Source organism: Macrobrachium nipponense, chromosome 40 (assembly GCF_015104395.2).
Source record: "Macrobrachium nipponense isolate FS-2020 chromosome 40, ASM1510439v2, whole genome shotgun sequence".
NCBI lineage: Eukaryota > Metazoa > Arthropoda > Malacostraca > Decapoda > Palaemonidae > Macrobrachium > Macrobrachium nipponense.
In genome coordinates, this window is record NC_061101.1 from 1417133 (window position 1) to 1432089 (window position 14957).

At 35.0% G+C, this 14957-nt stretch overlaps 1 protein-coding gene across 1 annotated transcript in view; it reads right to left on the reverse strand.

The window, feature by feature from the left end:
• The window catches only part of LOC135211794 (arginine/serine-rich coiled-coil protein 2-like), a 126212-nt gene that overhangs the window by 30676 nt on the left and 80579 nt on the right, over positions 1-14957 (reverse strand). Inside the window, exons 3-4 of the mRNA XM_064245006.1 lie at positions 2699-2873; positions 1676-1800 (exon numbers count right to left, since the gene is read on the reverse strand). Coding sequence (XP_064101076.1) covers positions 1676-1800; positions 2699-2873 — 300 coding nt within the window. The remainder of the gene's footprint in view (positions 1-1675; positions 1801-2698; positions 2874-14957) is intronic.

A 14957-nucleotide genomic window follows, 5' to 3' on the forward strand; every position in this document is an offset into this window, starting at 1 on the left:
GAGAGAGAGAGAGAGAGAGAGAGAGAGAGAGAGAGAGAGAGAGAGAGAGAAATTCATTACAGACACTTTCCTTGTAACGAGGTTTTCTTCCTTGGCTGAAGAAGAAGATGAATCCTACACAGTAAATGTAGATTTAAGTTTATACTCGGACGTTTGCTTGTATATGCTTTAATACGCGCGAGATTTGTATGCTTGTATGCATAGGTATGCGTAGGCATATTTTGCATAGTTAGTAAGCAACAGAGCATAGCTTCATGCTTACACGAATTCGTGATTGTAGATGATTTTTTGTCACTTATACACCCGTGATTTGTGTTTGTATATATTCACACATATTGAACCACAAATACTGAGTTGGTTATGGAACGACGTTTATGAATATGTAGAAAAATATGTATGAAACGATATTTAAGAATATGTATATGCATCTTTAGACTAAAAGTAAAATTCTCGTACGAATCTTCGAAGTAATACATGGTGAAAGAATCACGTTGTATACCACTTGTACACTTTTACCCTCAGTGAACATGTATTCTAAGTATGTATTTTTTATACATATAACGGCAATGTATAAGCAAAAGTGATGACTTTTCAATTTTAGATTAAACGTAAAATTCTTGTACGAATCTTCGAAGTAATACATGGTAAAAGAATCGTGCTGTATATCACTTTGACTCTTAGTGATCATGTATTTTAAGTGTGTATTTGTATACATATAAGGGCAATGTATAAACAAAAGTGATGACGCTTCAAATTAATGCGTTATAGTTCACCGTTCACTCGAGAATATATTTTGAAAAGCTGTAGTAGCCAGAACAAATTTAAAAAAAGGCAAGGAAATGAAATATAGTGTAGCCAAGTCTTTAAAACCACTAGAAGATTAATTTTCTCCTCGGGAATTGAAACGAGGCAAATTACTTAGAGTACTTTCTAAATGCTTCGTCTAAAAGGCGTAAGCGCACTAGACGTGGCAGTCTATTATTATCCCTGATGGCACTCTGGAAAATATGTTCTACCTGCTAAATTGGGCCCCATGAATTTGCTGGTGAGTGGCCACCATGAATAATGGCTGGTAGGAGTTAACATGAAGGAATTCCGACAGATAAATGTAGTAGCTTTGAAGGATATCCTTTTGGGAACTATTTTATCCTATAGGATTCAGATTTTTTTGTACCACTATGATTTCTTGTATAGCTATGTTGCTGTCGTATGCAGCAACCATTGCTTCATTGTTTGTTGGATGTTTTTACGTTGCATGGAACCAGTGGTTTTTCAGCAACGGAACCAAAAAACGGCTTTACGTAGAGAATGAACTTCTATCACCAGAAATACACATCTCTAACACGACAGTGGAATACAAGAATCGAATTCACGACCACAGAGGTGGGAGGCCAAGACCATACCGATCACGCCACTGAGGCGCTGCAACCACTGCTTGATGGTAGCTATCTTAGCTGCTACAGTCATAACGTTAACTTGTGAAAGCTCTGGTAACTCGGATATTGGGGGAGAATTCCCTTGCTTCCTGGTGGCTTTGCTTTTTCTAAATCTCTTTAATAACAACGGTATCGCTGCAACGTATCACATGCCACGCAATTAAATACGCAGATCCCAGCGGCTAACAACGCGGGCATCAGACAATTGTTTCACTGAAACCGAGTCATTATGGCATTACCCTTGATAGCGGTTACAATTGCTGCAGGTTGTGGCATACTGCAGGACAATTCCTGCATTGTTTGCGAAGGATATTTGTGCTTTTAATCTCCGAAGATTACCTGGAGCAATGGCCCTGCGTGTTACCTGGAAGGTGATGGAGATGAGGAGGAGAGCGTCTGTTTATTTCTGCAAATGCGTGGTGCAGTTTGCTAGCTGTTGAATTTCAGGCAGATTGTAGAGTCGTAGAATCGGTATCTGTTTGGTGTTAGTTGCTGAATTTCCGGCAGAGGGTAGAATCGTAGAATCGGTATCGGTTTGGTGTTGGCTGCTGAATTTATGGCAGAGTATAGAATCGTCGAATCGGTATCTGTTTGGTGTTAGTTGCTGAATTTGTGGCAGATTGTAGAATCGTAGAATCGCTATCGGTTTGGTAACGATTGCTGCGTGATTCTTGTAGTAGATCAGACTTTTGGACGTTTCATGATCTGATTTTGATCGGTGATTCTTTTTATGATTGTTTGCATAAGTGTTTTTGGTGATTATATGCTTCGTTTTGTTACGTTCTTCTAAGTAATTATTCTTGCTTATCTTACAAGATTATCTTACGTGACTTAGGGCCCTATTCCCCTCCGCTTTTTCAGTAAATTTGTACTATTCTTGAAATATATAGTAAATATCAATTATCTTTTCCACTTTCCGTTAAACGTTAAGAGAAACAAAATAAATCATTTTAAAATGCGTTCCTCAGTCTTTCAAGTTCGTGGCCTGCCAAGAACGAGCATCGTTAAGAGCAATTAATATTTCACCCAAATCTATTTCCCGGTCTTATAAGCATTTCCAAACTTTAGATCAAACAATTCATTGTACATTTCCGCTTTCAATCTTTCCAGAGTTTGATCATCCAAGGAAGCTCTGGCTTAATAATCTCTCAGATCTCAGTAGCTTTGCGTTTCTTCTCGAAATATATAACCCGACTATTATAGCCTCCATATTACGACGTTACGCACGAATGTTTGTACTGCGATTGAGAGAGAGGACTAACCTCCATTTTAATCTGACTCTGGCACAGGTCCCTGATCTCGAGACGAAATTTGAGAGATCGTCGTCCTCCATTTCCAAGGCTGTTTTGAGGATCAACAAAAGAATGTCTCTTCAGGGCAGCTGGGAAAACACTGGGGGTTCTTTTGGTAGCTCCGTCGCTAAGTATATTTGTCGATCTTATTAGAGGGTACAAAGGGAGCGGCAAAGATTATCCTCGCTTTCAGGGGGACGGTAAAGAAGGATGTATTACTTCTAAGTACTTCAAAAATGGGTCTCGTATATAGATGGCATGATTGTTGCGTGCTCTCGGGTATTAGATAGTGTTTAGATCACTTTACTTTGGGAATAACTTAGACCCTAAGGAAATCATATATTGAATAGAATCAAGCACTGGGACCTATGAGGTCGTTCAGCGCTGAAACGGAAATTGACAGTAAAAGGTTTGAAAGGTGTAATAGGAGGACAGCTTCCCAGTTTGCAATATGAATCAATTGTTAGGAGAGGGTGGAAAGTAAGATGGAAGAAGGAGAATATCAAAGGAGGTATAGTAAAAGGAACGAAAAGGGTTGCAGCTAGGGGACGAAGGCACGCTGCAAAGAACCTTAAGCAATGCCTACAGTGCACCGCATGAGGTCCACTAACGGCACTACCCTCCTACGGGGATGGGGAATTATGTATGATAGGTGCAGCTTTTAATTTATATATATATATATATATATATATATATATATATATAGATTAAAGCTGCACCTAATATATATATATATATATATATATATATATATATATATATATATATTATATATATTAGATATAGATATATATAAATATATATATATATATATATATATATATATATATATATATATATATAATATATATATATATATACGCACATCATATTTTTATTATTTTTTATTTCATATCATTTATATTATTACTTTTTCTTTTTCAAAAATCTTTATTATTTTCCTTTTCACATTTTTATTGTGTTTTTACATTTGAATTATGATCAAATAGTCAGTTAACTGAAATGAAATGACGCTTAGCTATCTAGATATAACAACATGAATTATAAAAACACCGTATCGTGCTTCTAAGTAATCAGTAGAAGAATCCACAGTAATATTCTTGTTTATCAAGAGGAAATATTTCTACAAATATGTTTCATCTTGATAAAGGAGAATATCGCAGTGGATCCTTCTACTGATATTATAACAATATGATTAGATGTGAATGCACTAATTGTCAGGACAGAAGATAGCGGGATGTTTGATTTCTAACGACATAATTTTGAGCGAAAATGGTATGAAATCACTCGTGACAGACACCTCCACGTGTCAGGTACAATGCGGGGTGCAAAATAATCATCTGGAATCAATTACCCCAAGCTAGAAAGAGAGAGAGAGAGAGAGAGAGAGAGAGAGAGAGAGAGAGAGAGAGAGAGAGAGAGATCTGGAAACTAGGAAATCAACAAGTTGGCAATTTCAGCTCAGTCAGTATTCATCGCTGAGTTTCATATCACATTCCCATTCCAGTTTAGGGCATTCTGGAATCTAGCTTGGGAATAAAAGGTAAATCTTTTGATCGATTTTTTTTTTTTTTTTTTTTTTTTGGGGTGTGTGCATAGATCATCTCTCCTGGGCTTTAACTCCTGACTGAGAAACAGATGGGACTCTTAACTGCCCTAAATTGTACGTGAAAGAGAAGGAATATATCTCCTATAAACATCTGAAACACGCAGCGTTTGTCATGGGTCGATTTCTGATCAAATCATCCTGAATGACTGCAACACTGTTTTTTTTTTTTTTTTTGGGGGGGGGGTATCGGGGGGGGGGGGGGGGGTGTTGACCCATTCAAGAATTGCCGTCCTCGTGTGATGTATCTGCTTTGAATAGGATGAATTACCGAATAAGAAGAAGAAATCTAATTGTCAATGCAATCATTGTAATTAGTAAATATAATTGTCAGATGTAATCTCAAAATGATGTCATCATTCACTGTCCACCTACTTTTTGGCCCACCCTGTACAAGTGACATTCAGACACAAGAATATTTTATATAAAATAAAAAAAAAAAAAAAAAAATCTTTCGCGCAGTCATTTAATATTTCTTTAATATCTCCTCCTCCAACCCTCGTTCATCAGAGCAGATATGAATTCGAATCCCCCCCTTTTGGAGACGGGGCAGCATCTTTCCTTCTGTCCCCCCCCCCTTAAAAACCCCCATCACCCACACCCACGCCCGTAATGAAATGAGCGAGACAGAATTACGTGTCTCGGCCATTTGAAGAGAGAACTTCTGAGATGTTTTTGACGGTGAACGCCAACTTTTTTTTTCCCTCCAATATCTTTAATTAATTTGAAAATATTGTTATCTGAAAATTGGTCGAGATACCGAAATGTCTGGGATGATTTTTATCAAATATTAAACCGACGGAGGGGAGTACAATTTGTACATCATTCATATATTATACTTGCTTGAAGTTAGAGTTTTTCATATATATATATATATATATATATATATATATATATATTTATATATATAGTATATATGTATATATATATATATATGTATATATTATATATATATAAATATAATATATATAAAGATAATAATAATTAAACTATTAAATCTCGGTATGCGAGACCCAAGATTATAATCATTCATACATTATACTTGCATGAAGTTTTAGAATTCTGTTTCAGTGTTTATTTGTTTTTATTAACATTTTTATGTTTAATTCAAATCGCTAATCAATCATTAACAGGAAAGAGAAAAATTTAACAGACATATATATTATATATATATATATATATATATATATATATTATATATATATATATTTATTTATATATACATACATATATATACATATATATATATATATATATATATATATATATATATATATATTCTATATATATTATATATATATATATATATTATATATATATATATTACACGCAAATTAAATTGCAAGAGAATAGCACTCACTTTTTCCACCCGTCTCTCTCTCTCTCTCTCTCTCTCTCTCTCTCTCTCTCTCTTAGTTTTATCGCTATGTCCTCCTATCTTTCTTTCTCCCCGGTGTCAGCAGCGAGACAGAGAACTAAAGTTCTCAAAAACTGCATGAATGAACTATTCCTATCGACCCAATATACTACAGATTCCCGTCCCACAATCCTGTGCAAGGTGAAGTGTGGTAACTGGTCTCGGTAACTTTAGATTTCTGTTATATTCGTTGAAATATAACCACTGCCATCCACAAAACTCATGGCGTGTTACTGCTCGACGTCTTTCAGTCCATGCAATACAAATGTTTACAGTTTGGTTGCTGTCATTCTCTTTCGTCTTTTTCTTTTTTTTTATTGACCTCTCTCTCTCTCTCTCTCTCTCTCTCTCTCACACACACACACACACATACACACACACACACTCAATTCTTGTTCAGTGCATACTCGAAAAATATTTCCACTTAACGTTACTGTCATCTTTTTGTCTTGCTTACACATCTCTCTCTCTCTCTCATCTCTCGTCTCTCTCTCTCTCTCTCTCTCAAACACACACACACACATGGACACAAACACAAACTTCTCTTTCTATCCAAGCATGAAAACCAGTTTCCCACGCGTTACAGCTATTTCATTGCCTTCTCTACCTACCTTTCTCTCTCTCTCTCTCTCTCTCTCTCTCTCTCTCTCTCTCTCTCTCTCTCTTTCTCCCTGTAACAAGAAACTGGCTTATGGCTTATTAAGATAGCTCTACAGATAGCTCTATGCAAGCCGTTTTATAAAGGAATATTGTGCCAATGGAACCCACGTAAGGAAGCCTCCCACTAATCAACCATTAGCGAGACATCGTTAAAGTAATTGAACTGGATGAAAAGTGTGTGTGAGGCAATTTATAAGGATGGTAACCAATCAATTGATGGAGTATTCATTGGGAACTACGGCTACGTGATGCAACGCACCATCGAAGAACTAAAGCGAATTAATGCATATCCTTACGAATGCAGTTCGGTGTCTGGAGTAATGCTCTCATTCGTACTCGCGTATTTCTCATTTTAATGGGTATGCTTGGGTTCGGGCTTACTTGATTAGTACTGCGATGTTGTAATATTTATCATACAAAAAAGGACAAAAATCTTAAATTTACAACAATTATATACTGACATTTAAAAGACAAAATATTTAATATTTGTGAATGACTTATATATAATCATAATAGTGAGTTAGATGGTAGCAAAGTATATCAAAATTTCGAGCCTACGAAACTGGATAAGTTATGTGTATCAAAATTTTTTTTTCTCTTTCTCTCTCCTACTTGCAAAATCAAGCTGCTTTGTATTATCGATCCAGCCACAAAAGTATGGGCTTATCCAGTACAAATTCTAGGGGCTTATTATATATATATGTATATATATATTATATCATATATATATATATATATATATATATATACATACTATATATATATATATATATATATATATTATATATATATATATATATATATATAATATGTACATATATATATATCTATATATAATTATATATATATATATTATATATATATAGTATATATATATATGTATGTATATATATATTAATGATATCAAGTTACAAAAGAGCTCATGGCATGTGACAAGCACATGGGAAATTACGGCTTAATTGGAAGAAAATACAGGAGAGAGAGAGAGAGAGGGAGAGAGAGAGAGACTATATTTATCAGCTCTATCATTCCTTATTCCCACACCAAACAGCATCACAAAATAAAAATCTACTTTTCGCTTACTACAGAATCAGAAATACAAGTAAATTACTTAAGCAGTAAAAACTCTCTCTCTCTCTCTCTCTCTCTCTCTCTCTCTCTCTGTATCCCAACAGTATCCCTCCATACACATACACACACACATCACACCAAACATTCCTCTCTCTAAATCCACAGTATCCCCCCCCCCCCCCCCCCCTCCATACACACACACCCACACACACACACACACACACAGCACACAAACAGCGCCAGGCAATGCCTGGCATCAGGGCCTTATTCCAACAGATAATTGGGCTCTCTCAATTTGCCAAGAAAATCGTCTCATTAACACAGTCGGTGGGAAATTGCAGCTGATATCCGTCATCAGACAAGAATGAGCCTTAACAAGGAATGCCTAAAAATGTCATTCGTTCCTTTCATTCCATTCTTCCTGGCTCTGTTTGTGTGTTCGTTTGTTTGTATACGTTCTGCTACTGTATTCGATATCCCTAAAAATGGCTCGACCGGTTTTGCTGAATTGCTAAAAAAAAGAAAAAAAATCTTTTTTGGTTAAATCTTTACATATTGTAAACATTTGCTGGGTAATGAATGGATTAAGTGAAGACTTATTTTTTACAAGGAATTAAGCTCTTCGTATAAACGTTATATTGAACGTTTTCGATTTAAGCTACTGATCATATAATACTTTAATTATTGCTATATACTATGAGATTCAGGGCCTCTGTAACAATTTTTTTTGGACTTTTGATCCTTATCCAAAGCATCGGATGTAGCTGAAAGTTGACATATGTATATTTTACAACCACACACAAATTTTTGGCAGCATTATCAATTACCTAAACCTGATAGTTTTAATTTTATAGAGTAAAAATTATCCAGAGCCGATGCCATGGCCAATGATTACGAGGCCAAGAGTCGAAAACATTCATTACGTAAGCAGGTAAACAACATTTGACGAAATGTTGCCCCGCCCATCCACCAGACAGAAACTCATTCACCTTATTCCATCGGCTCTGAAACCCATAGCAGTCCAATAATAATGGCTAACAGGATTTGGAATTTTCCTTGTGGTTGCAAAACTGCATTTGTCTTACGACTTGCACCTTTTACAGTCAAGAGAAAAGCCCGTGGCCATGACATTGCTTTATGAATGGCGGAACGATACAATAGATGTGCGTGGGTATCTGTGCTAGCGTAGTAATACTACTGTAGTAATAGCAGTAACTATACCATGATTAAATGTTTAGGCCAACTGCTGGATCCTTCAGGATCATTTAGCAATTCTTGCAAGTACTCGAGAAATGTTTTTATAGCCAGAAGTTAAATTTTCTAATCCAACCAAAATGACCATGATAGTCCTTCAGTGTTATTCTGAAGTATAACGAGGCCAAAGTGGATGAAGCCTCATGAAGTCAATCATTCTGACGATAATTATTGGTGAAGGTTTCAAAGCCAAAATGCGGTAACGGCTATTTTTTTTTTTTTTTTTTTTTTTTTTTTTTTTTTTTTTTTTTTTTTTTAGTAAATAGGTAGATAGCCAATAAATAAAAATTGCTTGACATTGGGTATAGCAGTTATCAAATCAAGCTTGTATGTCTACTATGTTTTTGAAAATTACCAACTATTCCCTACATCTTGTCAATCTGATTGTGACCTATAAAGTAGACTGTAATTTCTTAGGAAACTTATTTTGGAGTTAGACTAATAATCGAAGTGTTTTTGTATTTATTAACATATTTTGTTGGTTTGTTCATTATGACAATTATCAGTGGAGAGGTTTCAGAGTTCATAAAGGTGTACTGCTTTGCTTGTATTTACATTTTTATGTCATTGTTGCCAGAGGTCTACCCTTCGTTACGTATAGCCAATCATCCATCGAGAAAGAGGGAAGAAATGCTGTCATAAGTTACGCAACGAGTGCGTTCGAAACCTTTTCACTTTTACATTATAAGTACCAAATTTATTCAACCTACGTAATGCATAAATACAGTCAAAATTTTAGTGTAGATATAATGTGTATTCTGAATAAGCGTTATATTTATGAAATGCAAAGATAAAAAGTTATTGCGAAAAAACCGTGTTACAGAGGCCCTGAATCGCATAATAGTTACGTTTAACTTATACAACAAACTACAGTGCATTGCAGAATGTCTATACTTTGTGCGTTCCTTTCTCTGTTACCAACGGGTCAAACAAAGCCAGTTTCGTGAAATCAATAAAAAAATAAAATAAAACCACTATCAGATAAAAAAATAAAAGTTCATGTAATTAAAGTGTTGTTGACATCTACGTACATACGTACATCTACGTAGCCCACAAGGATTTCTGAGAAATGCGGTACTTCGTAAAAGGCTACACATTACATTTCACAAATTTAATATTACCACCGCTTATTGTATAATGCATTCATTGAATGCTATAATACAATCTTATTAAACGAATTTTAAATTTCCTATGGGTTTAAGGTCCAAAATAATGTATATATTCTACGCTTCCAGCAATTCATTATTCCAATAAAGGCTACTTTACATAAATCACATAACAGTTATGGAAATTAACTGCTTATAGCCTAAGTGATATATCCCTGTATTTTATCGTGTATTTCTGTAGGCGCCTGAATGGGTGTTTTTCTTTATTCCATTCGCATGGGAATATAAAACCTGGTTTGATTAATTCTATCAAAGAGGTAGGATTTAATTTCAGAGCTTTGCGTCGCCTCTGAGAAATTCTGATTAGATGAGAAGCAACACTTTTTTTTTTTTCTCGGAATCTCTCATTCTGTAGAGTTTTTTTTATTTTTTTTATATAGCATTAACCTCGTTTCATATCTAATATTTTGTGCGTGCGTGTGTGTGTTGTGTGGGTGTGGGTGAAAGTGGAAGAAGGTAGAGGGGAGCTCTCTCTCTCTCTCTCTCTCTCTCTCTCTCTCTCTCTCTCTTCCATTCTGTCTCTCTTCGTATCAATCTTGGGTTTGCCGACAAGGCTTCATAAGATCTCTCTCTCTCTCTCTCTCTCTCTCTCTCTCTCTTCCATTCTGTCTCTCTTCGTATCAATCTTCGGTTTGACTACAGGCTTTCATAGATCTCTCTCTCTCTCTCTCTCCTCTCCTCTCTCTCTCTCTCTCTCTCTCTTTCTTCCATTCTGCCTCTCTACGTATCAATCTTGGGTTTGCTTACAATACCTCATAAGATCTCTCTCTCTCTCTCTCTCTCTCTCTCTCTCTCTCTCTCTCTCACCAGTCGAAATTTTTATTTTAAATGTTTGTCTTCTAACCCTTAAAATTTACACATGCCAGGAATTTCCTCTCTCTCTCTCTCTCTCTCTCTCTCTCTCTCTCTCTCTCTCTCTCTCTCTGAGCGTAAATTTGCTAGTTTTGTGTACGTTGTTTCTGCTCAATGCCGCGGAATGGCTGGACATAAATATCAATAAACTCTGTATATTCGAAAAGTTATTTTTATGTTACATGGCACTATATTCATTTCTACCTGTTATCAGCTAGACTTACTCCGTTATTTAGACAAATTATTTTCGCTGTGTTACTTTTCCCTGGTATCATATTTCGACACTTCATAAATATTCATGTTTTCACATAACAGAACAAATTATTTCCCCGTTATGGCGAAAACTGTATACAGACATCAATAAAAAATATTGCATAGCAAAAATGTAACTGTGAGTCCAAACAATTGTGAATATTTTTTTTATTCATTTCTCTTTGAATAAATGCAAGCATAAAGAGAATTTGGTTAAATTATGAAGTTGGATTATTGTGCATTTATGATGAAAAGATTTGGATATATTTAGTACCATATTTTGTCAAATGTTTTAAATTTAACATTTTTCTCACAAGTTAATTTATATTTTAATAATCTCCTATTATTCAGTTTTTCCCAGTCATGTTTCAAGATCTTTTAAGGTGCACAGATGCACTGGTTAACACCTGTTCATAATTTTACAGTTGCACAGTTTGACACCTGTCCTTAGTTTGACAGTTGCACTGTTTCATACCTGCCCTCATTGTTTCAGATCTATTTGCGTTTTGCCCTATCCATAGGTATATACATAGCACATAGCCCAGCATTGCTAATTAACAGCCAAAAGCGAACATTCTCTTTACTGTTTGTTCATTGATATTGTATAAAGGTTAGACGTCAAAATCCTGCCACGCCCCTTTCATCTGAAAGTGTTGCATGAATAAAAGATAGTTTGCTACTTTGGTATTAGTCATGACTGTTAATAGTTATATAAATAAAAATACAAACAAAAATCACAAACAAAAAATCCGCTAAATATTTTATTATTTCTTATTAACTGAAGACATCATCAGGAGGAGGGAAATATGAATGATTATACACTTTTATTCGTGTATTTCATTGTAAAACCTTTAATAAGCCTTTATTTTTCCATTTTCAGCTCCTACTTAAAGTTTTTCGCTCATGAACATAGCAGTAAATCGCAATTACATGCGTTTTTAAAAGTCTCTCTCTCTCTCTCTCTCTCTCTCTCTCTCTCTCTCTCTCTATCTCTCTCTCTCTCTCTCTTTAATCAAAAGCATTTTCGAAATAGTTACCTTCTATCCTTTAGAAAAATCTATACATATCTGACATTTTATATTGATATAACTCTCTCTCTCTCTCTCTCTCTCTCTCTCTCTCTCTCTTACATGCACACACACTGACACACATAAACAGGCACGCATGAATGCACAAGCAAAAGTACTCGAAAGTTTTTCCCATATCTTCCCAGGTGGCTTTTTCACTGACAGATTTGTTTGTACCCTGAGGATGAAAACTCATCAATAGGAAAAGGGAACGAAAAATATAAATGCAGATAAAATGTAAGAGAAATGTGAAATAGAAAAAGTGGAGGATAATGTGCAGCTGGGTATTAAAAATGCAAACTCTTAAAAGCTCAGGGTTTAATTTTCTCTTGCCACACTTTTTTTATTTTATTTTATTTTATTTTACTTTTATTTTATTTATTTATTTTTTGGGCGTTCTTCGTCCCTCGTTGGACGTGTGGGTCGCGAGTTCGATTCCCCGCTCTGCCAACGTGGAATCTGAGGAATTTATTTCTGGTGGTTAAAAATTCATTTCTCGATATAATGTGGTTCGGATCCCACAAAAAGCTGTAGGTCCCGTTGCTAGGTGACCAATTAGTTCCTAGCCACGTCAGATTATCTAATCCTTCGGGCCAGCCCTAGGAGAGCTGGTAATCAGTTCAGTGGTCTGGTTAAACTAAGATATACTACTTAACTTTTACGTTAAAAAAAAATAAGTTTTATTGTTTTCTTGTCTCGTTTTCATGCTTATGTCCAACTTTAAAAATGGACAATAAATTAGATTTAATATAATGTGATGCACAAATAATAATTATCAAGATAATTAGACCTTTTCGTAAAATACAATTATTACCAATAACTATGGCAAATCTTTGCAATATTGTAGTTCATGTTAAAAAATCAAACATACGTTCTTAACTAAATCCATGCAGATGAAACATACGCGAGCTTATAAACATTTATATTTTCATGTTGAATATTACAGCTTTTGTTGAATTTTAATGTCTAAATTCTTCTAAATGAACTAATATTTCAATTGCGATCCTACAACTCACGATAATTGAAAAATAAAAATACGAAGGATTTGAAAGGACGCTATATTATTTTATTGTATAATTAATAGTTTTAGAAAAAAACTAACACCATTTTTTGCGGTTTGAAGTGGTAACGTACGCGTTATTATCAATTCTCTCTCTCTCTCTCTCTCTCTCTCTCTCTCTCTCTCTCTCTCTCTCTCGTGCAAATATTTATTCCAAGTGTAAAATCTTGTTTTGCAAGAACTAAACACTGTCTGCTTTTATTTCTCTCTCTCTCTCTCTCTCTCTCTCTCTCTCTCTCTCTCTCTCTCTCTCTCTCTCACCATATTTTCATGCAATTATGGCAGCATAAATTCAGTTTACAACTCCTGCTCTTTCAGGAATGCAGGTACACTTTCCGTAAAGGCAAAACAGGAAACAGAGATCATCTCTCTCTCTCTCTCTCTCTCTCTCTCTCTCTCTCTCTTACCCCACCATATTTTCAAACAATTACGGCAGCATAAATTCAGTTTAGAGCGGCTCCTATTAAGAATCGTAAATAGTTTTTCTCCTGCTGTCTATTTTGGCTGCAAGACCATGATGCCACTTCGCAAAACAAATATGTCATCCTTATAAAGAAGTACGAAAAATGATGTGGAGTATACTCGATTCTTGCCAATGGTAACAAAACATAGGTTTTTACTTGCGTCACTGAAGATTTTATTTCCTATCCTTCGTTCTGTTAAAGTTGGGACAAGCATTAAAACGACCAAATGAAAATCAGTCTTGCAGAAACCAAAGGGGGAGCAACATTACCATGATTAAAATGGGTACACAAACGGTAGTCGTGTTTTGCATGAAGGCAACATTTGAGATTTTAATATCGCTTGAAAAATCAAATATCTCTTCTTTTACATGATGCATATACAAATCATTTCTTCATCATACTGCCTTCACATATGAATATGATATGATTCTCTCCTACTTTGGTATTAACAATGATTGTCAATGGTTTATCTAAATAAATAGATAAAAACATTAAACAAAACAAAATTCTGCAAAATGATTTATTATTTCGTATTAACTGAAGACATCATTACGAGGAAAGAAGTATGAATGATCATGCACTTTTATTCGTGTATTTCATGAACATAGGAGTAATTTACTATTGGATGCGTTTTTATAAGTCTCTCTCTCTCTCTCTCTCTCTCTCTCTCTCTCTCTCTCTCTCTCTCTCTCGTCCAAAGCATATTTGAACTGATTACCTTCTATCCTTTATAATTTATACATATCTGACATTTTATATTGATAATATGACTCTCTCTCCCTCTCTCTCCCTCCCCCCCTCTCTCTCTCTCCTCTCTCTCTCTCTCTCATCTCTCTCTCTCTCTCTAATCAAAAGCATTTTTAAAAGCATTTTTGAAATGATTACCTTTTATCGTTTAAGATTTATACATATCTGACATTTTATATTGATATGACTCTCTCTCTCTCTCTCTCTCTCTCTCGTCCAAAGCATATTTGAACTGATTACCTTCTATCCTTTATAATTTATACATATCTGACATTTTATATTGATAATTTGAATCTCTCTCTCTCTCTCTCTCTCTTCTCTCTCTCTCTCTCTCTCTCTACACCCACCACCCACACTATATATATATATATATATAAGTAATGTCTTTTTACTGTAATCCAACAGTGTTCTACGAAGTTTAAATCTACATGTGGTGTTTGTATGTGTGTGTGTGTATGTGTGTGTGTTTGCGTGAATGTCCAAGAGCAATTGCGCATGCGCAGTTACAGCCAATTAAGAAACAAATACAGAACATTACCTCCATCCAGTTTATCTGCATTTTCACTCCACCAATAACCTTTCTCTACTTATCGACGTCCCTTATCCCGTTGTA